Source organism: Pristis pectinata, chromosome 24 (assembly GCF_009764475.1).
Source record: "Pristis pectinata isolate sPriPec2 chromosome 24, sPriPec2.1.pri, whole genome shotgun sequence".
NCBI classification, from domain to species: domain Eukaryota; kingdom Metazoa; phylum Chordata; class Chondrichthyes; order Rhinopristiformes; family Pristidae; genus Pristis; species Pristis pectinata.
Window position 1 is genome coordinate 33,831,426 of NC_067428.1, and position 25,613 is coordinate 33,857,038.

The 25,613-nt window shown below is 42.0% G+C and overlaps 1 protein-coding gene across 1 annotated transcript in view; it reads left to right on the top strand.

The window, feature by feature from the left end:
• adamts10 (ADAM metallopeptidase with thrombospondin type 1 motif, 10) overlaps positions 1 to 25,613 on the top strand; it is a 131,124-nt gene that overhangs the window by 70,338 nt on the left and 35,173 nt on the right. Inside the window, exons 11-13 of the mRNA XM_052038309.1 lie at positions 636 to 743; positions 2,762 to 2,907; positions 6,615 to 6,678. Coding sequence (XP_051894269.1) covers positions 636 to 743; positions 2,762 to 2,907; positions 6,615 to 6,678 — 318 coding nt within the window. The remainder of the gene's footprint in view (positions 1 to 635; positions 744 to 2,761; positions 2,908 to 6,614; positions 6,679 to 25,613) is intronic.

A 25,613-nucleotide genomic window follows, 5' to 3' on the forward strand; every position in this document is an offset into this window, starting at 1 on the left:
AAGTATCAATGAGAATCACAGATCATTGATAGGTAATTGTACAGAGCACAGCACATTAGAGAAGATTACTTCCAATCCATGAAATGTCTGTCCAAGACTTGATCTTAAGAAGGACTCTGCACAAGAATCAAACCAAAGACAAAAAAAGTTCTATTAATAATAGGTATTCTGCTTTTAATTAAAGAAATCCTTTATTTTAAAATAACAACCTTCAGTTTTGAAACTTCTTTAAAACCAGTGCATAATGTCACTTTTGTTTGTCTTACAGCCATAAGTACATAGCCACTTTGGTATCGTCACCAAAGTGAAGGCTGAAGAATCACAAAACAGATTTGTGCTAAACTCTGACAATTAGAATACAACTCCCATCTTCCCTCTCTGTATTTCAAACAATCCAAACTGCTAAATAAAATGTTTGCTCAACAAGTACATGTTGTTCATGATTTTTAAATAAATTTATGAAATGTTCTCCTTGCAATCTATTTGGGATTCATTTGGTAAAATGTTTGCATGTCACTAACAGCAGAAGTGTTACATAAATGTATTCAATGTCCACAGAACACACTAATACTTTTCCTTAGCTTAGAAAGGCATTTTTGGTTCTTGATACTTTCTTATTAATATTTTGTTTATAGGAGGTATGCAGTGAGTTGTGGTGTCTTAGTAAAAGCAATCGTTGTATTACAAACAGCATTCCTGCTGCTGAGGGAACAGTATGCCAATCCAATACTATTGAAAAAGGGGTGAGTACTATCGCTATTAGTTTATTTTTATTTGGAACTAATTTGACATTTTAAAATCTAATCAAAATAGTGATCAAAATTCTAGTAATCTGGAGGTGTTTCATGGATTAACCTTAGGGCAGGGTGCCAACAACTGTCACTTTTCCACCCTCTGCCACCAACCCCCCCCCCCCCCCCCCCCCCGTCCTTGCTGCAGACCTCAAATGAAAGGACATAGTATGTTTTCTTAATTGAACATTTACCAACTGCTAGTATGTTCCAAGGCTGAGTTTGAGTGACTAGAATGGCCAATAGTGAGGTCAGGCCATTGTTGTGATGTGAAGGGTGGTGTGGTGGGATCTGAGGTAGGAGGGGTCAAAGACTGATGTGCTTTGTTGTAGTGGGGATAAGTGGAAAGGCAGAGAGGTATCAAGGAGCACTGGGTTAAGCTGGGTGGTGGGAGGAGAGTGATCACATTGAAGACCCAGCCAAGGATTTCAAGGATTTTTTAATTCATTCTATGGATGTGGGCTTTGCAGGCTGAGCCAGCGTTTAATTCCCTATGTCCAACTGCCCTTGAAGGTGGTGGTGATCTGCCTTGAACCGCTGCAGTCTTTGTGGTGTGGGTGTACCCACAAGATATGAGGTAAATGGAGAAGGGGATGGAGAGTGAGGCCTCCTTCAGGGTTTTTGGCGCAGGGCTGAGAGATGGGTGGGGAGGCAAGGAGAATGATAGGGGGTGAGGGTCATGGACCAGTTTCTCAGGAGGTAGGGGTTGTAGGGTTTGATGCCCAGGCCTTTGAGGAAAGTAGGATATGGGATATGTCATCAAGCTTGTTGGTAGGGGGATCCTTTTGGATGTACTCGTAATCAAGCTCAGCACTAGACAATTGAGGTTGATCCAGTAGTGCCCAATGATGGTTACTCTGGACATTGTGGTCCCAGTTCAATTACAGGACTCTAAAAGGAAATGATTGTAGTTATGATCTGCTCTGAGAAGAATATGGTGTAAGGTTGCATAAAGCAACATTATGCACTGAGTTTTTAAGTTCACTTTATTAATTTATTTTAATTACATACATGTACCACATTATTAATTGCTTGAGCATAGTTCAGATTTTCAATAAAATGCTCAAAGGGAAAATTTGTTTTGAACTGAATATCATGTGGGATGGAAATATCTTAAGGGAATATGATAAAGGTTGAAAGCTGTCAAAGTTATAGTATTGAAAGAAAATATTTTAAATGGTGTAGAGGTCAGCCTTTTCTGCCCTATTGGAAATAACATCTCAAACCTCTTCTTGTTGCTGTAGATTTCCATCATATTTCACGTGTATCCTAAGAAATGGCTTGCGCAAATTTATCATTATTTTAGTCTCTTACACTGTGAGCAATATTTTTAAAGCTAATTTCCTGATGCCTTTGTTTATGATTTTATCCATCTACACTGGGGAATTGTTTATTTGAACCACAAGCTGTCTCCATTAATTCATGTCCTTCAGGGTCTTTTCACTCAGTACATATTCCCAGTCCATGTTTATGCTTGCAATTTTTGTTTACCTTGTACATCACCACTTCACGTAAAATTTTCTCTACTGTCTTCCCATTTCAATAATCCCTCTATTTTTTTTCAAGGAAATCCATTCTATCAATATAAAATGTAATTTGCAGCTGGTGATCAGTAAAAGACTGAAAAGATAAATCAGCTAGCTCATTCTCCAGAGAAGGAGCTTATCTGGAAGAAAGCAATTTACATGGAAAGTGCAATATGTCAAGATACATCACAGTAGTTGCTGTACTTTAGATTTGGCATAATTGGCCGTGAGATATTATGGGATATCAATGACCATGAAAAGTATTATATTCACACAAAATATATTGTGACATAAGCTGGCAATGCTGTTTTAATACTTTTTTGTGCTGCTTTGGCTCATTTTTAGCCTGTCAACCATCTGTTATAACATTGGTTCAGTTGAGTTAATAAAACTGCAATAGCCTGATTTTTATGTCTAAAGTTTAAATGTAAGTTTCTGCTCCAGTGGTGCTATAAACGAGATTGTGTCCCGTTCGGCACTCGACCAGAAGGAGTGGATGGAGCCTGGGGACCCTGGTCAGCATGGGGAGAGTGCAGCAGGACCTGTGGAGGTGGAGTTTCATATTCTAGCAGACAGTGTGATAGTCCGAGGTAGGTTAACAACAAAGCCTTGATTTTTAACAAGTGCCTGGAGATTGGCGGCAATGCTCATTGAGTTTGCCAGTTAATTATTTTATGTGTGATTTATGTTCCGCAATGTGACCATCAGATATCCAGATGTATTTCGGTGCATTTGTATTTTTGTAAATTTGTAAGCACATCCAATAAACTCCATGAATGTAAATGTGCCTGTGGATATTGATCATATATAATGGTTAATCCTTTCCTTTCCAAAATGTGATTATTGACTACTAATGGGATTTTATGCATGTTTGTAAAATGTGTATAAAAAAAAAAGTCCAATGGCTGAATAGATTAAAACAGAAAAAGTTGTTCAAATGGTCTGGTTTCATACTTCCAAAATAACAACTTAGCCACCTTTCTATCCAGCATCCAGTTGTTCCTTAAACAATAACAGTGGTTTTCTGCTGGCCATCTGTTAGTCATTTTCTATGCAAGGAAATGTTTTTTGAGGATGCTTGGGTGGCTGAACAGCCAAGTAATTCAACTTTAAAGCAATGATTTAGGAATTAAAATGAAAAAGCACCATCTCTAGTAAAAAATAATATTATTAAAAGCCTTGCAAATATCTGATAACCAAGATTTTTGATAATATCTTTAGCAATTGCACCAGAAATTTTAAAAGCCACAGTATTGCCTATCATAATGTCAAGTGGCTTTACTCACGAAGTAGAAGAGGAAGCAAGCATGAGTTGATTCACTTAGTGAGAACTAATAAGGCTAGGGCATATGCAATGAATGGTAGCGCCCTGGGAGTATTGAGGAAAAGGATTCCTGAAGATGCAGCATAGATTGTGAAGAATGCATATGCGATACTTGCCATCATTAGTTGTGGCTTACAATATAAGAGCAGGGAGGTTATCGTCTGACTTTGGTTTGGTCACAGCTGGAGTACTCTGCGCAGTTCTGGTCATCATGCTATAGGAAGGACATGATTGCGCTGGAGAGAGTGCAGAGAAGATTCACCAGAACGTTGCCTGGGATGGAACGTTTAAGTTATGAGGAGAGACAAGATATGCTGGATTTGTTTTCCTTGGAGCAGAGGATGCTGAGAAGGGACCTGATAGAGGTGTACAAAAATTATGAGGCTCATGGGTAGGGCAGAGAGTATGAAACCATTCATCATGACAGAGGCGTCTAAAACATAGGTTTAGGGTAAGGGGTGAAAAGTTTAAAGGGATCTGAGGAAGAGTTTTTTTTCAGCCAGAGGATGATTGGAATCTGGAACACATTGCCTGAGTGGAAGCAGGTAACATTTAGGGAATATCTTGACCAGCAGTTGAATTGCCAAGACTTAGAAGGCTATGGACTGAGTGCTGGTAAATGGGAATTGGAATTCAAATTAATTTATTATTGTCACATGTACTGAGATACAGTGAAAAGCTTTTGTTTGTGTGCCATCCAGACAGATCATTCCATACATGAGCACATCAAGTAGTAAAAAGGAAAACCGAATGCATATGTGGATACTTGATTGTTGATATGGACATAATTGGCCAGTTTTCTTGTGGTATGGATCTGTAACTCTATGATTAACTTGTTGATTCGTTGATCTATAAAATTATTAAGTTGGTGGGTCAGCTTCTCCATTTAAATATTAATATAATTAATTGACTGATGCACCATACAGTAGGAATTTATTTACTCAATGGTATCCATTGCTCTGTTTATTTCCATTACTCCATTTATTTTGTCAGAATTTTACTGGTTTGTCTTTAACTGTTCTTCAGTATTTACCCACCAGTGAACTGTGATGTATGTGATTTAATCGCCAAAAGTGAACATTTTAATATGCCATAATAAATGTGCTATGTGGTCATTGAAGGCATACCCACAATTATTTTACTCCTGGGCGTAGTGTTGCAAAGTTAAATAGTATTACTGCAATAATGTTGCACTTTGATGCACTATCTGGGTCAGGGACAAGAGGTTGGAGATCCTTTGTAGCCATGGTGGCGTGGGGTCACAGCAGTGAGAGGTTTGAGGGCGTTGGGAGATCAGATATTGTGCCTTGGGGAATCATAATGTTGGAGCCTCAATGAATCAGGGCATCAAGAGGGTTGGGGGTCATTGGGGGTGCAGGTATCAGTTTGAGAATGATGGTGGGAATATTGGAATTGCAGGGGAACTGATCTCCCAAACCATAGAAAGTAACCATGGGACTTAATTGAAGGGATCCCAAACCAAGTTAGTCATAGCAGAGAAAGCATGGAAATGGGTGTCTCTGTCCACTGAGTCCATGCCCATCACCCATTTACACAAATCCCTTTATTCTCCCACATTCCCATCCCCCCCCCCCCCTCCCAATTCTACCACTGACCTACAAACTGGCGACAATTTACAGTGGCCAATTAACCTACCAACCTGTGAATCTTTGGATGTTGGAGGAAGTGAGAGCACCTGGAGAAAACCCAGAGGGAGAATGTGCAAAGTCCTCTCAGACAACACCAGAGGTCAGGGTTAAACTGGTCACTGGAGCTGTGAGGCAGCAGCTATACTAGTTGAAAACCATTAGAACTGCAGATGCTGGAACCCTGTAATAAAAACAGAAAATGCTGGAAACACCTAGCATGGCAGGCAGAATCTTTGGAAGGAGAAAGATGGTGAAGGGTCTCAGACCTGAAGCATTAACTTTTTTCTTTTTCCATAAATGCTGTGTGACCTGCTGAGTGTTTCCAGCATTTTCTGGTTTTAGCTCTGCCAGCTGCATCACGGTGCTGCCTGAGAATGGCCCACAATGAATGCACGTAGCCTGATTTCCATGGCAACACACCATAGACAGTGTAGGACAGGGAATGGTGTCACTTGATGCCTGCTTGATGCTGAAGTTGCATCAGATGTGCCAGTGTAACATATATGGGGAAGTACCCAGTTACATTTCTAGAGTGATACAGAATAACTGGAAACAGTCATCACATTTCACTTCAATCAAAGTGCTACACCATCAGTTTTCCAAGCCACTTTGTTCAAAACTAAATTAACAATTCATTTCGAGCAGCAAACAATCTGCTGAAGGAGCTCAGCAGGTGGATCAGCATCTGTGAGAGGAAAGGAATTGTCAGTTTTGACTCGAAACCCTGCATCAGGACTCAAATTTATTTGATAGTGTTGTAGTTGCAACTACTTTTCTTTAAGGTTATATCCCCATTTCATTCTGTATTGGTCTTGATTTCCCAAGTTCAGTGCTGTAGACCAGTCTTTGTACCCAGTGAAGTTCTTTCTATTAATATTTCCATTGTGTATTTTTGCATAGCAAATGGTAAAACCCTCATCATAAAGATAACATGATGTTGCTGAATGTTCAGAAAGCAACACTCTTGATGTTGAACAGAAATATGCAGAAAATGCTTACATAATGCACTACTAGTTATAACTGATAAGAAAAATGGATCACGTGATTTACAGAAACAAAACAGTTAAACACCACAATCGCATTTGAGAATCGGTCACCGAAAACCAACAGAATAATTATAGCAGAAAAATAACAATGCCGGATTTGTCTGTGTGGCTTCCAAGGACCAATGAAAGAGTGGAGGCAAAATTAGGTTGCAAGTCAGGCTGCAGAGGCTTAGTTCATAATATCTCTAAAAATACGACCAGAAATGTTGAACAGCATTTACAGAATTAGACCATATCTGAATTCTTTACAATATATTAATAGAAATCTCTCTATCTAGACCAACTGTTGGTGGGCGATACTGTCTTGGAGAGAGGAAGCGCTTTCGATCATGTAATATTGATGTAAGTAAATAATTTTGTAAGTTATTTGAAGGTCTTCTTTATAATTTATTGTGAATACATTGTTACACTAATTAGGACTTTAGAGGCGATTATATAAACCCAGATCCTGAAATGTTTGTCTTTTTCAGATGATTTGATTCTTAGCTACCTGTCTGCTTCTACTGTGGATCCCTGAATCATTTCTTTCTCTACTCATTCCAAACTGGTCCTCTCTTCTATAGATCTTCTACATCTGCACATATCTTTAAAGTAGTTTAGCACTTACTCTTAATCTGTGGATTCCATTTTTAACTGGTCATTTTCTTCTCTTTACCCTCAGATTTCTTACCTGTTTCACTTAATTTTCAGTATGCTCTATATAGGCCTGTAGCTCCAGCTTCTCTCTTCAGGCCTATATCAGGGCACTCTCTCTCTGTCTTCTTCCCTGTACCCAGCCTTGCCATCTTTCACTTCCATTTTCATTCTCACCCCTTCATTACTTACAGGCTTATTTGTATCCCAGTCTTGCCAGCCTCCCGTGCTTGGAAGTTTGGAAGTGCATGATTCTCCCACCTTCCATCTCAACTTATTGCATGAAGTGTTGATGTTGACAACCAAAGTGTATTTGCAAGTAGTTCTAGTGAGAAAAGAATCCTGGGCTCAACAGCCTTTGTGCCCTTGATCAGATACTTTGGCAGCAGGTTGTACTTCCAACTTACCTTGAAGCCTCCTCATTTGTGTTCCTGTTTTATCATGCACGCCCACTTGCCACTCAACTGCTATTTGCAAATCGAATGTATTAATGTCAAAGTAGAGTTTATTGTCAAGTACACGTATGCACAGGTGCAATGAAAAACTTACTTGCAGCAGCATCACAGGCACATAGCATCAAATAAGCAGCGCTCACAAGAAAAACATGAACTAAACATAAATTAAACATAAAGTGTTTCAAGAAAGAATGCAATTAGAACAAAAAATGTCCATTTTAGTGCAAAGTGATCAAAGTGTTGTTTAACTGTAGTGATCAGGGTTTTGCTGGTTGCTTCAAGATAAGATATCTTTATTAGTCACATGTACATCGAAACACACAGTGAAATACATCTTTTGTGTAGAGTTCTCTGGGGGCAGCCCGCAAGTGTTGCCACGCTTCCAGCGCCAACGTAGCATATCCACAACTTCCTAACCTGTACATCTTTGGAATGTGGGAGGAAACCGGAGCACCCAGAGGAAGCCCACACAGACACGGGGAGAACGTACAAACTCCTTACAGTCAGCGGCCGGAATTGAACCCGGGTCGCTGGTGCTGTAATAGCGTTATGCTAACTGCTACACTACTGTGCCTGGTTGAAAGGAAGTAGCTGTTCTTGAACCTCGTGGTGTGGGACTTTAGGCTTCTGTACCTCCTGTCCAATGGTAGCTGCGACAAGATGGCGTTGCCTGGATGGGGGGGATCTTTGATGATGGATGTTGCCTTCTTGAGGCAGCACCTCCTGTAGATACTACCGATGGTGGGGAGGGACGTGCCCGTGATGTATTGGACAGAGTCGACTACTCTCTGTAGCTTATTGCGTTTCTATGCATTTGAATTGCCGTACCAGACCATGATGCAACCAGTCAGGATACTTTCAACAGTGCATCTGTTGGAGTGTTCGGTGACGAGCTGAACCTTCTTAACCTCTTAAGAAAGTAAAGATGCTGGCGCGCTTTCCTTGTGATTGCATCTGTGTGCTGGGCCCAGGACAGTTCATCCGATATGTTAACACCCAGGAACTTAAAGCAGCTGACTCTCTCCACCCCGGATCCCCAAATGTAGACTGGCACATGTTCACCCTCCTTCCCCTTCCTGAAGTCAACAATCAGCTCTAGTTTTACTGACGTTGAGCAAGAGGTTGTTGTTGCGGCACCACCCAACCTGGTTTCCTATCTCACTCTAGTAAGCTGACTCATCGCCACTTGTGATTCGTCCAACAGTAGTGTCGGTGGCGAATTTGAAGTTGGCATTGGATCTGTGCTTAGCCACACAGTCATGTTTATATAGGCAGCAGAGCAGGGGACTAAGCACACAGCCTTGAGGTGCACCTGTGTTGATGGTCAGCAAGGAGGAGATGTTACCAATCCTCGTGGATTGAGGTCTGTCGATGAGAAAGTCAAGTATCCAGTTGCAGAGGGAGGTACAGAGGCCCAGGTCTTGAAGTTTGCTGATGAGTTTGGATGGGATGATTGTGTTGAACACTGAGCTGCAATTGATGAACAGCAGCCTGACGTACGAGTTCCTGTTGTCCAGATGGTATTGCACCAATACTTCACTGACGGAGTGAATGATGCAGGCTGTTATGTGGTTCTGGGACCAGGGCGCACATTCCCTCTGTGACTTCAGTATCATGAGAACCAATAACATAATGACAAGAACAAATTCCCGAAATTCAGCATTATTTTTCCCAGAATGAAATAGAATAATGATCATTTTACGGTAATTATTTTGTCACTCTGGAAAATTGACCAAGCACTTGCAGGCACAAGTCACCTTTTTGTGATGATGTGATTTCCATATCAGTTGCACATGGGATAATTATATTGCGGGGAAACTTGTCCTGGGGCAACTATTGTTGGAAGCTCTCAAGATGTGTTGGTGGTCTAGTTCTCAATTGGGAGCCTACACAAAAAGAAAGTCCCAAATTTACTTCTGATCTTTAGGGCACCCATTCCCCATCTGACCCGCTGACAATACTCTTGATCCCAAACCACTTGCCTCCAAAGGCCCAAGCCCTAATCTTCCAATTCCCCAATTCCCTAAAGCTTCTCTTGTCTTCCCAATCCCCCATCTTCCTAACACACCCGTATCCAAACCCCTAAGCCCTCTCAAGTTCTTCCAACCCTTTGATCCCCTCACTCCTCTCCCCCTTTCCAAGGTCGTTCTGTTCATCCAAACCACTGATTACCCCAAAGCTCTGCAGACCCTACAATTTTCTGCAATTCCTGATGGAGACACTGATTTCATCCACTTTCTTTCCTTAGCCACCTACTTGATCACAACTCCTAACCGTAGGCTCTAATCCTTCCAAGCACCTCAGCCCTTCCCTTTGTGACGGCGTACACTCCTCTCCATGATCCTGACTCAAGGCCACAATCAGAAGTGCTTCTATTACCTTCAAACCCAACTTCACTCCTTTGTAGCACATGTTTGTTCCCACTTTGTGCCTGTATGCTTGTTGTAAGCTATGTTTCTGGAAGAAGTTGAGAGGTTTTTCATCTCCCCTTCTCCATTCTTCCAGCAGTTTGCACATTTTTCTCAATGGTGTGGAGGATCTTGTAGTTCATGTGCTCCTCCCACTTACAATTGATGCTTATTTAGTGTAGTCTTTGCTTCAAATAGATTGAAAAGAGGCACATACTAGATTCAGGGCTAGAGACTACGATGTATAGCTATTAAAATACAGGTAAGATGTCAGCTTCTAATTAGAATGAATACTGAATATGGCTAAGGGTTACCTCCCTGTTCATTGTGTGGATTCATCAGCAGTGGCTCAAAACTGTAACTTCCTAGTCCCATGAAGAGTAGCCTAAACTACTGAAAGCCAGCCTGCTCCTTTTAAAGAAGGTGAGCCCGGTGGCCGGAGAATTGCTGGAAATCTTGCGGGAAGTTGCTTTGACGTAGAAACATTGGTGAATGGTACAACATCAATGCAGCTTGAAGGTGGAGAGCAACTCCATCAATTAACTTGTGGATCCAGCACGATGTGATGTTTGATGACCAAGGTTTCGATCCCCATTTTAGATACTGCACTGCACTGAACATCCTGGTGGAGGAAAGGAACATTGTCCTGTATCAGGAGGCCCTCCAGACACACTGTTAAAAGGCAGTGTGAGCAAATAGTTGTGGAAGTCGGTGCCAAGTGTCAGGTCCTAAGGACCTGCATGCAAAACAGATATAAATTCAATGATGTTTTGCAATTAGACAGCATCAATGAAGATGCCATCAAACACGTCTACTGCAACACTGGTCTCAGGCACTCATCAATTCACCATGTCCTGTCTCTCATAAACCACCCACCTCTGTTGATTTGGTCACTGATAATATTGAGGCAGTGGCTAGTCCAAGGTTGAATCAATTGAACATAACAATATCCTCATGCCTAATCCTCCTCCTCATGTCCTACTTACTCCATCCTGCACTCTTTTTTTGATTTACACTCTGCAGATGGTGTAATCATGCACCTCTTGTTTTTCTCAGCACAGCCTTACCCTTTACCTGTCTTCTTTCAGGTACCCACAGAATAGAACTTTGCCATGCAGTGGAGGACTGAGAGGAGGGAAGCAAGGCACACCATCACTTGTTTACACATTTACAGCCACGGGTTCTGACACTTGGCATAATTGAGGCAGGGTCTGCCAGGTATAAGTGGCAGTAGCAGGGCAGGAGGCTGAGGTGTCGCAGGTGCTCATTCACCAGAATGTAGGAGTGACACTTGAATTCTGCTTCAGTGGATTGTTGGAACAGCCTGCTAAAGATGGCTGAGGAGTATACACAATAAAGTGCTTGCTGTTGTGGGAAACCTATGTGCACTGTCAAGAAGCATGAAGGAGCTTAGCTTCAACTTGGCGCAGAGCATTGTGTCATGCTGGGAATCTGTCCTATCCAGCCTGGAAATGTTGGGCAATTCCAACAATTAACTTGTGCATCCACTGTCATGTGATGCTTGATGACTGATGTTTTGGCCCCCATTTTGGCAGAAATAACTTCCACCGGTGGTCTGAGTGTTGCAGTACAAGCTCACAGTGAAACCATACAAGATCAGCTGGCCGTCGTGTAACCTCAGACTGCTGCCGTCATAACTGGAAAAAGTTGTGTCCAGGGGAGCATGCAGGATGCCACCACAATCTGGCAATCTGTCTTCCAACAAATTGTTAGAGCTGCTGAGCACCACTTGTGCTTAACAGCTGTGGTGTCACGGAGTGCAAACCTCCGACACCCCACCACAGTACTCTTCCTCCAGCCTGCCAGCAAACTATCGTAGGAAACCAAGATGTTGCAGTCTGCAGCTCAGGCTTAGAGCTGTTCGACTTTGTCTTCCAAGGCACTGAAAGTTTATGTGCGGTAGTGTGGGATCCATACATAAATTTGCTTTGGATCTTTCTTTTGTGGTGGTTTCTGTTTGTATTGTGGCTGAGCAGATATTCAATATCACAGGAAACATCAGGAGTGTGCAACTCTTGGTGAACAGAGAGCTGGGATCCCACTTGAGATACAAATAAGATGCTGGAGGAACTCAGTGGGTCAGGCAGCATCTGTGGAGGGAAATGAACAGTTGACATTTCAGGTCAAGACCCTTCATCCGGACTGAAGGAGCAAAGGGGAGATAGCCGGTATACAATATATACTCTTTCAGTACAGATGAAGGGTCTCGACCCAAAACATCGACTGATCATTTCCCTCCACAGATGCTGCCTGACCCACTGAGTTCCTCCAACACCTTGTTTGTTGCTCCAGATTCCAACATCTGCAGTCTGTGTCTTCCATTTGCAATAGTTCTTCAATAACAGTATGTAGGGAGAAGGGCAATCCAGGTTGCTGTTTGCTTTCCTCTTTCTCCTCCTCATGTTCCTGATCCTCCGTTGCTAGCCTGATGCCTGAGTGATGATGAGGTTTGTAGCACAGCAGCCCACCACAAATCTTCACACCAGTCTTCTCCAACAGTTGGTTTGGATAGCAGAGTCATTGCTTCAGCATGCCAGTGGTCTGCTCTATCATTTCCCTTGTGCTGGCATGGCTCTCTTTTTGTGCAGTCTGTACACATATATGTGCTTTGTGCAGTGATGCTGCTAAGTGGATAGCCCCTATTGATTAGTTGCAGATGGCTCTCTTTGGTTTCCTGCAACTAATGTAGGTGCAGACAGCCACAGAATGAAGCCATGATGAGCCCGATATCACCTGTGTGGTGCACAGTGAATGTTCATACTCCAGCTGGATGTTAAGGGAGTGAACACAAGTAAATTGAGTGGGGATAGACCACTCGGCCCCTCAAGCCTGACCAGCCATTTCATGTGATCGTGGCTGATCTGCCCTAGGCCTCAACTCCTCTTTTGTGCCAATTCCCTGTAACCATCAATTCTGTGATCTTTCAAAAATGTATCTACCTCCTCTTTAAACGTCTCCAGTGATGTAGTCTCCACAAACTCCAGGTAGAGAATTCCAGAGGTTCACCAACCTCTGCAAGAAGTTGTTCCTTCGCACCTCAGTGTTAAATGACCTCCCTCTTATCCTGTAATCATTTCGCAGTGTTCAAGATCCTCCCACTACTGGAAACATCTCAATGTCTATCTCATCAAGCCCCCTTTGGATCTTTTATATTTCAATAAGATCACCGTCATTGTTCTAAACTCCACGGATGACAGATCCAAATTCTTCAGCCGCTGGTGACAACTTCTCAACCCAGGAATTGGCCTAGTAGTAGAATTCCTTTCAGTCCTAATGGCAATGTTAACAATGCAAAGCATTGTGTATACAGTCAGTGACGTGCTGCAACTTGGGGGAACCCTGATAACTCATTTGTCTGCCTGAGCTCCAGCAAGAAAGAATGAAATGTAGGTGAGCTCTCTTTGAACAGTGAGTCTCAGTAATCTCACTTATGCGGCAGTGGGCAACAAACCATAAGATGTAGCCATTCTGAAAAGTGCAAGTTGCACACAAGTTCTTTTCTCTGGTAACCCTCACCATAACGGCAATATTGCCTTTACTGCGATGTAAAGGTGAAGTTGTGGTAGCAACCGTGGTATGTAGCTGTGAGCATCAGTGGGTTTGTAGAAGATGTCAGTGGATAAGGAATCTCCTGAGATGGAGACAGAAAGATCGAGGAAGGAGAGAGAGGTGTCAGAGATAGTCCAAGTGAATTGGAGAGCTGGGTGAAAATTAGTGGCAAGAGTTATGAAACTGTCGAGTTCCGTACGGGTACAAGAGGTGGCCTGCTGAGTTCCTCCAGCATCATCGTGTTTTTCATCTAGATTCCAGCATCTGCAGTCCTTTGTTTCTCCTGTGGTAGCAATGGTTTGCAGACTCACTGAGTGCATACTTACTTAAATGTTGATGAGGCACACGTTGCTTTTTGCTGAGATTCAAGTGGGAGAATTGCTCCCTGTACACATCGAGCTGATATAGCTTGCTGAGAGTCTTTCTCACACTTCTCATTCTCCCTGTTTTGAGCAGTTTGTCTTGTTCTGTATGACCTTTGCTCATTCCCCCAGTCATGGCCCAAACCAAGTGAAGTGCCTGATATATGCACCTATTTCTGAGAGCAATTGGAAAGCACAGAAGTCAGAAAAAAGTGCTTCAGCATTTGTTACACCACCTCCTGGGAACTTCTGTAATTAGTGCTTTCTTCAATTATGAAATTATATTAACTGCCAGAAGAAATCAGCTACCAACTCGTCCATGTGTTGGCAATTTCTTTAGCCAGTAGGGGTGCTTGCTGCTTCATGTATGTTCAGCCATGTAAGTTTGAGTGTGTGTTAACTGGGACATGCAAAACTAGGTTGGCAGTACTAATGTAAAATTGGCATTACATTGTGATCTTCCTCTTCTGCACACATCCAGGACCCATTAGCTGTTCATAGAATAATTAGTAAGGTGGCACCCTGCCAGATTTGTAGTGTGAGTGAGTGCACAAGCAACAGATTTAATTTTGGTCTCAATATAGCATCTACAGGGCACAAATGATGGATGATATGGAGCCCAAATCCTGCACCTGATGTGAATTCAACCTGTCTGAATTCTGTCCTGTAGCGATATCTGGGAATACATTTATGTTGGAAGTCTATTTGCTCATAGTATTTTATGGACTATAAACCATAAAAACTGGCAGAGCAAAAAGGATGTCAGAAATCTTGATCAGGAATTATCATACTATTCATTTTGTATGTCCTTCTAAGGAATAGCTTTGACAAGCTATTTTCTTCAACAAATTAATATAGAAGTTACTAAAAGTTATTAGATTGCCAAAGGAGCTAGACAAAACTCATAAATGAAATGATTACTCTGGAGAAGGACTTGGAAGTGTACATAGAAATTAAATTTTACCTTTGTCATCAGACTTTTCTCCTTATTGGCACAATGGGATAATTCATGTCCTACAGCGTGACTTTTCAATGTTCTTTGCCTTAGCCTTCTGTACTAAGTAAAATATTTTTTTTAATTCCTGTCCTGTTTTTACTAATCCATGTACCAAGTTAAGCCATTTCGATTTCCTGGATTGTTTTTCAGTCAACTAAAGTTTCTTTTATTGAATTATCCAAAAGATTATTCTATTCCTTTATTAATCCAAAAGTAGAAGAGATTGAACTTGTGAAATTGAAGGTAAATTATTGATGGAGCAGCAGGACACAGAGAGTAGATGCAATGGACAGGTTCTCAAATTTTCTGAGCATTATTGATGCTGTCTTGCAAGATCTGTGTGGGGGGCTGTGAGGATTTACCATTTTTCGAATGACTTGAGTGATGAGATAGAATACATGTTTACTTTATTGATGGCACTGTGAAAGAGGGGAAAAGGTTGTGAACGTAGGGCTGTAGATTATGCTCATTGGATCAGACTAACAGAGAGAAAAACTGAACTGGAACTATAAATGAACAACTTGAAGCGAAAATGACCAGTTCTGATACAGACACTGAAAGCAAGTTACATGAAGTTGTAGAATTTGATATCGAGTCCAGAAGGCTGCAATGTGTCCAGACAGAAGATGAGGTGCTGGTCCTCAAGCTTACATTGGGCCTCACTGTAATGAGGAGACGACAGACAGATGGGTCAGAATGGCAGTTTATTGTCACGTACACCAGGGTGCAATTAAATTCCTTGTTCACATGAAGCTCACTGAGTAAACAGTACATGTGATGATAATAAATACAGCAATATATGCAGTGACAAGTGCAATACAGCAGAATGATGCACAGATTGTAATGCAGTCTGAAGTAGTGCAAAAAGAAATGCTAAAGTGACAATAATGGAATAACTGTGAGAGCTAGAGTAAAGAGTATGGGAATGTGGCAGCACCACTGGGAAGGTGGTGTGAAAGAGGTGATTGGTTGAAAAGTCTGATAGCAGTGGGGAAGAAGTTGTTCTGGACATCAGGGCTTTCAAGTTCCATGTGGGATTAAGAATTAAAATGGTAGGTAACAGGAAGCTCTGCATCGCCCCTGCAGACCGAACCTTTGTGCTTCCAAGGCAAGAAAAGACCACATTGTGAGCACCCAATGCAATGCACTAGATTGGAAGAAGTGCAAGTGAACTGCTGCTTCTCCTGGAAATACGGCATCACTCCCTGAATGGTGAGAAGGGAAGAGGTAAAAGAACAGGCGTGGCATCTCCTATACTTGCATGGGAAAGTGCCACATGAAGGCGGATGGTTGGTGATGACATAAGAGTGAACTAGGGAGTCATAAAGCGAAGGAAAGATGTGACTTGTGGTGAAATCTCATTAAATCTGGCAGAAATTGCAAAGGATGACAGAGAGTTATAGGGTTGCGTAGCACAAAACAGGCCCTTTGGCCCAACTGGTCCATGCCGACCACGATGCCCCATCCAAGCTGGTCCCAGTTGCCCGCATTGGCCCATAACGTTCTAAACCTTTCCAATCCATGTACCCATCCGACTGTCTTTTAAAAGTTGTTATTGTACCTGCCTCAACCACTTCCTCTGGCAACTCATTCCACATAAATACCACCCTCTGTGTACAAAAAAAAAGTTGTCCCTCTTTAAAGTTCTTATTAAATCTTTCCCCTCTCACCTTAAACCTGTGCTCTAGTTCTTGATTCCCCAACCCTGGGAAAAAGACTGAGTGCATTCACCCTATCTATACTGCTCATGATTTTATACACCTCTGTAAGATCACCTTTCAGTCTCCTATACTCCAAGAAGTCCTAGCCTGTCCAATCTCTCCCTACAACTCAGTCCCTCAAGTCCTGGCAACATCCTCATAAATCCAGTTTAATAACATCTTTCCTATAGCAGGGCAACCAAAATGGAACACAATACTCCCAAATACGGCCTCACCAGGGAGTTAGATGCAGAAGTGGATGGGGTGGAAGGTTAGGGTGGGCATTTGGACAGGTACTTGGATAGGAAAGGCTTAGAGAGCTATAGCCTAATGCAGGTAAATGTGATCAGCGGAGATAGGCATCAGAGTTGGCTTAGATGAGGTGGGCCAACAGGGCCTGTTTCTGTGCTGTACACCTCTAGGAATCTACATGAGGACCAAAGGAAGTATATTCTTATTCTAGGAGGAAATAAGAGGTGCAGAAAATGGATGAAATGCCATCGTGGGTTCTGTCAACCAGGGGAATAAGCAAGCTGTGATTCAGGAACAATGAAGCTATCTCAGGGCCCCTGTGTGGAAAGTCTCATCATCAGAACAAATATGACAGGGAAGAACTGGGAGAATGGAATGGCGATTTTACACGAGGCAGACTCAGAGGATGTTTAGAGAGACATGAGACTGCAGATGCTGGAATCTGGAGCAACACACAAAGCGCTGGAGGAACTCAGCGGGTCAGTTAGCGTCTATGGAAAGAAATGGACAGTCAACATTTCAGGTCTACTCTTCATCTGGACTGGGAAGATGATGTTTAATTGAGGTAGCTGTGGCAGTCTGTTGACTTTTAATGGACGCTTGTTGCTGGATTATCCCTTAAGATAAATACAGGGAGATCCAGAAGGGGAAGGGAAGAGTCATTGATGGACCACATGAAAGTGAGAAAAGGACAGAACTTGACAGTGGAACTTAAAAATAATTTTAAAAAGTAATGAAATTTACACAGTTCTGCATGAGTGCAGGAAGCATCAATACCATTGTTGATTTACTAGAAAAAGTGTTGAGGAAGTGGGGCTAGAGTAGGACTGAAACAAGACTGTCCCACCTATTCCATAAATCTTGAGCCCATGTGAGTTCCCACAGTCATACCCTGTGATTCTGGAAATGTGACTGCAGTTGCTAGAGGAGTTGTTCGATGTAAAAAAGAGTTGAGGGTGTTGGTGCGGGTGAACTGGTTGGGCCTCTAATTTTAAAAAATGGCTTCCTTCCAATTAGAGTTGTACTTTCACAGTTCTTTTAAATTATAATAAGGAAAATTATTTTCTGACTGAAGTAGCTGTTGTGAATCTTCCTTGCACATTATTTATTATCTGCTGGAAAAACTGTAGCTCATCTATTAATATTGTGTATTGGAGCTCAAATAATTCTGAAATTAGACACCTTTCACTTAGATCCTTTCACCAAATTTAACATCATATAATGTTTGCCCAAAATGGTCCCAGTTTTTCTACAGAAAAGGACAGAAATTAGGAATGTACAGGTGCTTAGAAAGTGAATGGCACCTGTTTGAGTGCATTAAACTATTCCTGTGTGGCAGGCCAACAAACATTTTATTTCAGGAGCCCTTGCTGGGAAAATCAATGCAACACAAGGTCCAGGTCATCAGGCATCATTGAATAGATTTGCACTCGGAAAGGTTTTTCCTTGGGAGCTTCACCAATGCAGAAGTTGCGGAGAAGAGAGGTTGCAGGGTAACCTAGGGATGGGAGAGAATCGGGGATCAGAAGTGGAGTTATCAGGCCAGGATTGAAAGAGGGGCATTGTTGAGCTGTGAGTGGGAGGGGAGGGTCATGCAGGCAGATCGGCAGAGGTGTGATATCAGTGGGATAGGAGAAGAATTGGGCCTGGTGTAGGAAGGAGGGTTAGGTCAGGAGGTTGAAGGGTGAAGGTCAGCTGCTGGGATTCATTGGATAGGATAGAGAGTCATGAGTTGGGGTATGTGGAAGGGATTACCACAGGGTTTGGAGGGGTTGTGGAGAGACCCAAGAGAGATCTGGATAAGTAAGCTACTTAAAGGGAACCTCCCTGAAGCAAACAGTCCATGCTGGACTCCATACAGCTTCTCTTTAAGTAATGCTGAGGTTAGAACTGTGAAGGCTGAGCTACACATGATTGCAAATGCCGAAACTAATGTCCAGATACGCATCGCTCACCATTGCACGTCACTGCACATGTCTGGGTTTCTCTCTGCTGTAGTTTATCATTCACATAGTGATTATGTAAAGAAAATCAAAGACTTTGTGTAATTTGCTGTGTCTCCTTTTTCTGTAACGTCATTGAAAGTCAGGCAGTGTACAATAATGTGGTACCATTTGATCAAATTTTTAGACAAGTGAACTTTAGATGCTTGAGTGAGAAAGAGCAAATGGAAAAAGGAAATATATGAAAATTAAAGAGTAATAAGAAGTGAGAGACAGAAGATAAGAAGCATGAATACAAGAGGAGAAAAATAGTGAAACAGAACCTTCCTTTTTGCTGAGTCTTCGCTTGGAGTTTCATGTCTACCGGTCCTTTTGCATTCCATTGATCTTGCTGCTTGAGGTTAATATCTTGTACACATTATAGTGTCCTAATGACCCCTTTCACCCACTATAACTCATTGGTTGCAGCAAAATGATGGTAGTTTTGCCTTCTAAGACTAATGTTATATTCTGAACAAAGCAGATGTCTTGATGAAGGTAATATGACGATCACAAAAATATTGAAAAGCATTCGGAGCTATTTGATGCACTTCAGTTGTGGGTGATTGCCACTCCTGATTTTTGCTAAGTTCTGATTGGAACTTGTTGAAGTGTTTGTTTGATGCATTGAATCTCAGCCAGTTCAGGTGTAACTACTTCATGCATAGGAAAGTTAGAACAATAAGTGTGTGTGACTCGTTTTATGTAATAACTAAGATGCAGTCAAGGAAGAGTGATAACTAAAGTGTGATCAGAGAAATGCATGGATTTGTACCTTTTTTTTACATTACTACATCGGCTCTCCCAGTCAGACTGAATGAATTTTAAGGAATCTTATGCTATGTCATACCCAATATATTATTCTATTAAAATGGAGCTGTGCGCATTTAAGGAAATAAAGACATATTTTTGAAGTTATCAGGCTGAGGTCACCCAGAGTTTAGGTCATTTGATTAGAAACATTGCAAATTATTAAGTGCTTGTTCGTTTTTGGCTCCAAGTCATAAGCACCCAGCATTAAGTAACTGGCTTTTTTTGTTTTTTTTTAAAGATTCTTTTGCAACTGCAGCAAAGTGTGGTGTCTGCGCACTGAGGTTTCATTTTTAATATATTACTAGAACATCCTATGGTGCTGCTCTTGGTAAGTCAGGAACATTATATAATGTAAAGTGTAGGTGTGTGTCATTTTTTTTCTGGCGATCCTTTTGCTCTTTTACACTAGATACATTTTCTTCATCATTAGACATTTCCTTAGGCAAGACTTCCCTGCCTTTAGTCCTAGGGAGTTCTGTTTACCTCATTTTTGTCACATTAAACAGCTCTTATATGATCAACAGAGCATGCTTATGAGGGCCAATACTGCATTTACTCTTGATGTGATTGTATGTCAGCACTTACTGTTTAGGAAGAACTCCAAGACTGAATGATTTTCAAAACCCCATTAGATTAGATGCGCAATGTCATGATTGGGGTGAAACTATAATACCAGTCAGGATATACAATAAATGAAGTCGTACCTAAGTAATGGCATAGCTTCTGCGATATCCTAAGTGGATTTGAACATTTTTTCCAATTGCATAGGAAGTTATTTCTCACTGCAGTGGACCAAAGATGGAAAATTGGGCAGAGTTGAGGAGAATTTCTTGGAAGGAAGATGAAAAACACTATGATGCTGGAGGAACTCAGCAGGCCAGACAGCATCCGTGGAGAAAAGCCCCCGTGTGACCCATCCCCCGGTGGATCTGCTCTCCCCTCCTCCCCCCCCCACCTGCCTATCACTATCTCTTACCTGCATCTACCTATCACCACCCTGTGCCCACCCCGCCTCCCCTCTTCTGTCCGCCTATCACTGCTTTGCTTTTCCCTCCTATATATTGGCCTTCCCCTTTTCCTATCCTCAGTCCTGAAGAGGGTCCCAACCCAAAACATTGACCGCCTGCTTTTCTCCATGGATGCTGCCTGGCCTGCTGAGTTCCTCCAGCATCGTCATGTTTTTCATCTAGATTCCAGCATCTGCAGTCCTTTGTTTCTCTTCTTGGAAGGAAGCCTCAGTGACTCAGGCTGTCTCCAAGGCCATTTATTTTTGTTGTGCATAGATAGAAAAATATGGAAGATAAGGTTCATCAGGCTTTGAAAACAGTACTCCAAAGTGATAAGGTTATTTAAAAATACTAAATGGGTGGCAGTGTGCTGCACCTGGTAGAGCTGCTGCAACACAGCTCAACAATCCCGGTTCAGTCCTGTCTCTGAATGCTGTTTGTGTGGGGTTTGTATGTTTTCCCTGTTACTGTGTGGGTTTACCCCGGCATCTGAATTTTTTCCCACAACCCAAAGATGTGTAGGTTGCTAGGTTAATTTACAAGTTACCCTTTGTGCAGGTGTATAGCAGAAGAATTGGGGAAAGTTAATGGGCGTGCAAGAGAGAATAGGTGATAGAGACACAATTGGAGAAATGCAACTGAGAGCCCACAAACTCGATGGGCTGGATGGCCTACTTCTCTGCCGTAAGAAAATATGAGAAATGCATTTTATGGCGAGCATTATAAAATATAAAGTTCAAAATTTAAATATAACAATGAAACAAGGCTGCAGTTGGAATACAATGTACAGTTTTGAACTTCACAATTGTTTATTTAGGAGGAGGGTGTAAGATGTGTTGACAAGCATGCTGTCTGGTATGGGAATAATTGTGAAAATTTGGAGCTTCTTTCACTGAAACAGGACAGGTTGCATAGTAATTTGTGAGAGACGTAAAAGTGCAAAAAACTGACACAGGTTAGATCGTAGACTGTTTTCTTAGAGTCAGGTTCATACAGCACAGAGTGAAAACTATCAGGCTGACAGCTCAGAATTAGCAGACATAAATAAAGAAATAAATATAAAAGCTCAAGGGCAAGGCAATTGAAATCCATTTGTATTCTAGTGTCAAAGTTTTGATGTCCATCTCCTTTTTGATTAAAACGGAGATCATGTCAGCAAGTGAAATGCAATATATAATGTGATTAAAAAGAAAGGGAGTTAAAGATGCATGGGAGAGAATGGAGCATGTTATTTGAACTACCTGATGCAGATTTCATATAGGTTTGGTCGAGCATTTACTATATATGGATCAGGATATCTATACTAACTCATGGGATTCAAAATGCCTTAAGTTTATCTTGTGCAATATGCTGTCATGCCTTGATTGTTTTGCACAAGAACAGTGAAACATAGCAGCTGTTACCTGATTTGCAGTAGATAATTGAGGTGCATATTGTTCAATCTGTATTACCCTTGGGCAAAAGGTCTATAAACCCACCTTGCTTGGCTTTTCTCCTCTATTTTCCTGATACTGAGCATTTCATCAACATGTCCTGTGATTTGTTTGGAAAGCATCTGTCTTCTTAGACAGCCTCTCAGGATCAGAATAGCTTGTTTCCACTCCAGTTCTATGGATTCTGAGGTGACTGATGAGGCCAATATGGGATCTACAGACTCTGCGACTGGAGCAGGTGGATGGGTAGTGTGCATGCTCCCGTCAGGGAGATTTAAAGTTCTCAGTCTGTCCTGGGATACTCCCTCTCCATTTTAATTTATCACAATTCAGGGATTCCCTTGATTTAGTGAGGATATTATATATTTTTAAACATTTTCAACATCATCTTAGTAATCTCTTGCCATGCCAGTGCTTGGAGTTGGGTATCTTTTTTGGCAGTCTGATGTCACACATGCAAATGGTGGAGGCAGAAGAGAACTTCATCAGTGCCCATCTCTGCCAAGGAGTGAGTCCCCTGATGTGGAAAATGGTGCATGTATGCCAGGAACCTTTATTGTCAAGAGGCAGTGTTATACATCAGGGGCAGGTTGGTTAAAGTTTTATGGATAAGGCCCATTCTTTCATAAACTTCACTGAACATGTCAACAATAACTTGCAGTTTGACCTTAGCATATGCACATGTGCAAGGATTGTCTATGTATTTGGGGCTCAATCAGCGACATTCCGATATCTGGGCCAGAATTTATGGTCCTTACAAATGCGGTGGTGAGCTGCTGCCTTAAACCATTGTAGTCCTTACGAGAAAATACTCTCACAGTGCTGTTGCGCAGAGAGTTCCAGGATTCAGACCCAGTGTCAATGAAGGACCAGTAATATTTTTCCAAATCAGGATATTGTGTGACTTGGAGGGGATTTGCAGGCGGATATTTCCCCGTGCACCTGTTGTCCTTGTCCTCCTTGGTGATACAGGTCATGGGCTGTACCCTGGGGACACAAATTGTAGGCAGTGCATTCTGCAGCCACGATGATGGAAGGAATAAACGTTTAGGGTGTTGGATGGTTGCCAGTCAAGTGAGCTGCATTGTAATTGTTGGTGTCAAGCTTCCTGAGAGTCATTTCAACTGAGTTCATCCAGGCAAAAGGAGATTATTCTATCGTGCTCCTGATTGGAGGGTTGTATATACTGGAAAGTCCTTGGGGTATCAGGAGGTGAATCACTTGTTTCAGGATACCCAGCCTGTGACATGCTCTTGTTGCCAAATTATTTATGTGGCTAGTCTGGCTGAGTTTCTGGTGAGTGGCAACCACCATTGCTGGTGGGACACTTGGCAATGGTAATGCCATTGTATGTCATGGGTAGGTGGTTAGATTCTCTATGTTGGATATGGCCTTGCCTTGCACATTTGTAGGTCTCGCTGCATGCACGCTTGGGCTGGTTCATTTACTGAGGAGTTGCAAATGGAATTGAACATTGTGAAATCATCAGTGAATATCTCCACTTCTGATATGATGAAAGGAAGGTCATTGAAGAAGCAACTGGGGATGATTGAGCTAGAATACTGGCTCTGAGGAACTCCTGGGTCTTGGGGCTGGGGTGATTGACCTCCAACGAGTGAAGCTGAGAGTTGAAAAAGTTTCCCATTCATCCCAGATTAGCTCCATCCGGAAGACTGTTGTGTATGAGATACGATAATGTGGGGGAAAAAAGATTCAAAAGAGCTGTGGAGTGATGATAAGCCTTGCTTGACCCCAGCCTGCTGTGGGATTGGGTCTGTGGTGAATCATGGCATGCCTGCCATTGTATAGCAGGCGTAAAATGCAGATAAATTTCCAACAGCAGCCAAATATGAAATCAAAAGACCACGTGTGGTGGTTAATGCTGTTCCCTGCATTCTTCTTCGGGTAATCACATGGTGAGGATCTTGCCATTGTGCCTTTTGATTGACGTAATTCACACTGCAATTTGAGGAGCAGTTCTTCAGCCACTTGGAAAAATTAGTTGTGAAAGAGTCTTGTGAATCCTTTCCCTCTGGCAGACAAGACTTTTCTACAGTTACCACAACTGGATTTGTATCTTTTGAAGAAAGTCATGATTACAGTATTCCTGAAGATCCCTGACATTTCCTCCTGTTCCAAGATGAGGGAAATGAGGCAGTTAATTTGTTTCAGAAACTTCTGAACTTCAGCAGGAATATAGTCTGCTCCCCAGAGGCTTTGTTGTTTTTCAATTGGGATGGTGGCAAAGTTTGACCATAAAATGTGCCTTGGAGTCAAGAATACTCATGTTAAGGATGTTCACATCAGGGGTAGTCATGGTTTGAGGAGCCTTTCCAAAGCAGGGCTTCTACCAGCGGGAGTTGATTACCTCTCCATCCTTGATAAGCTCTCTCCCTTGTCCCTCAGTTGAGTGGGTCATAACCTAAGAGCATAAGAAATGGAAGGAGTTGGCCATTTGGCCACTTGTACCTTCTCTGCTATCCAAAACCATTTTCCTGTACTAACTCCATATTCCTTCATTCCTTTAATATTGAAAAATCTATCAATCTATGTCTTGCATATACAGAAAATCTCCAATAATCCACTATCTGATGGTTCAGAAATCCTGGGTTCGGCATCTCGGTCACCAGGTGATTATTGTCACTCTCCCTTCAATCTCACCAAAGCTACATTTGCAAAATCTTTCAAATGCACTGGCAGGACAAGTGAACTGACATCAGCATCTTATTCGAGGCCAACATTCCCAGTGTTCAGGCCCTAATTGCACCCGGTCAACTCCAATAGCAGGTAATGTCATTCACACGTCTTGACATCAGACTCTTGAAGCAGACACTATTCTGGCACAACTAGAGATTACCAGGTAGACAGAGAAAACAATTCAAGTATGTTCTCAAAGCCTCCTTGAGAACTTGTAACATACCCACCAACTCCTGGTAATCCTTGGCCCATGACCACTCAAAATTAAGCATTAAGAATGGCTTTCAGAACCTCCAGTTAGTTGGGGCACCTAAAGATGCACAGCATAATCAATGAAAGAAAGGCCATCTGCCCGCCCCATCAAGGACCACCTGCCAAGTCTGCAGGTCCTACATTGGTTGCGAGTCACCTCAGAACTCGCAGATCCAGAGTGGAAGAAGAAGAAATAGAAGGGAAGAGGACACGGAATATAAATGTCCCATTCTGCACAGTTGTAATGTCATATCCATTCACTTTTAAAATATGAAATGTTATTTTATTGCAAATTTAAAAGATAACAAAGTCCATGGATTTTAAACTGTAGCATGTTAAAATTTTTGACATATCCCAGATGCTTAATACAAGTAAGCAGCCGTCCATTAGGTTTTGACAGTGCCATGTCATACAGTGAGTCAGCAGCCAACTTTACATCTCTCCCCATTTTCATTTCTATTGAAGTGAACTGAAATAAAAATACTTGAGCAGCATAGATTGTGCTATCACTCCACAATGTCACGCGGTCAAAATCCACCCTTATGAACCTAATTCTTGTCTGATCCATGAATCTAGAGACCACAGCTATCATCTGCATCGGTTGTCTGTTAAGATTTTGCATTGTTTTATCACCTGTGGCATAATACTAAAGCATCAATATTTAACAATCAAAGGAAAGTACTGATTCTGATGCCTTCTAGTGATAAGTGAACTTT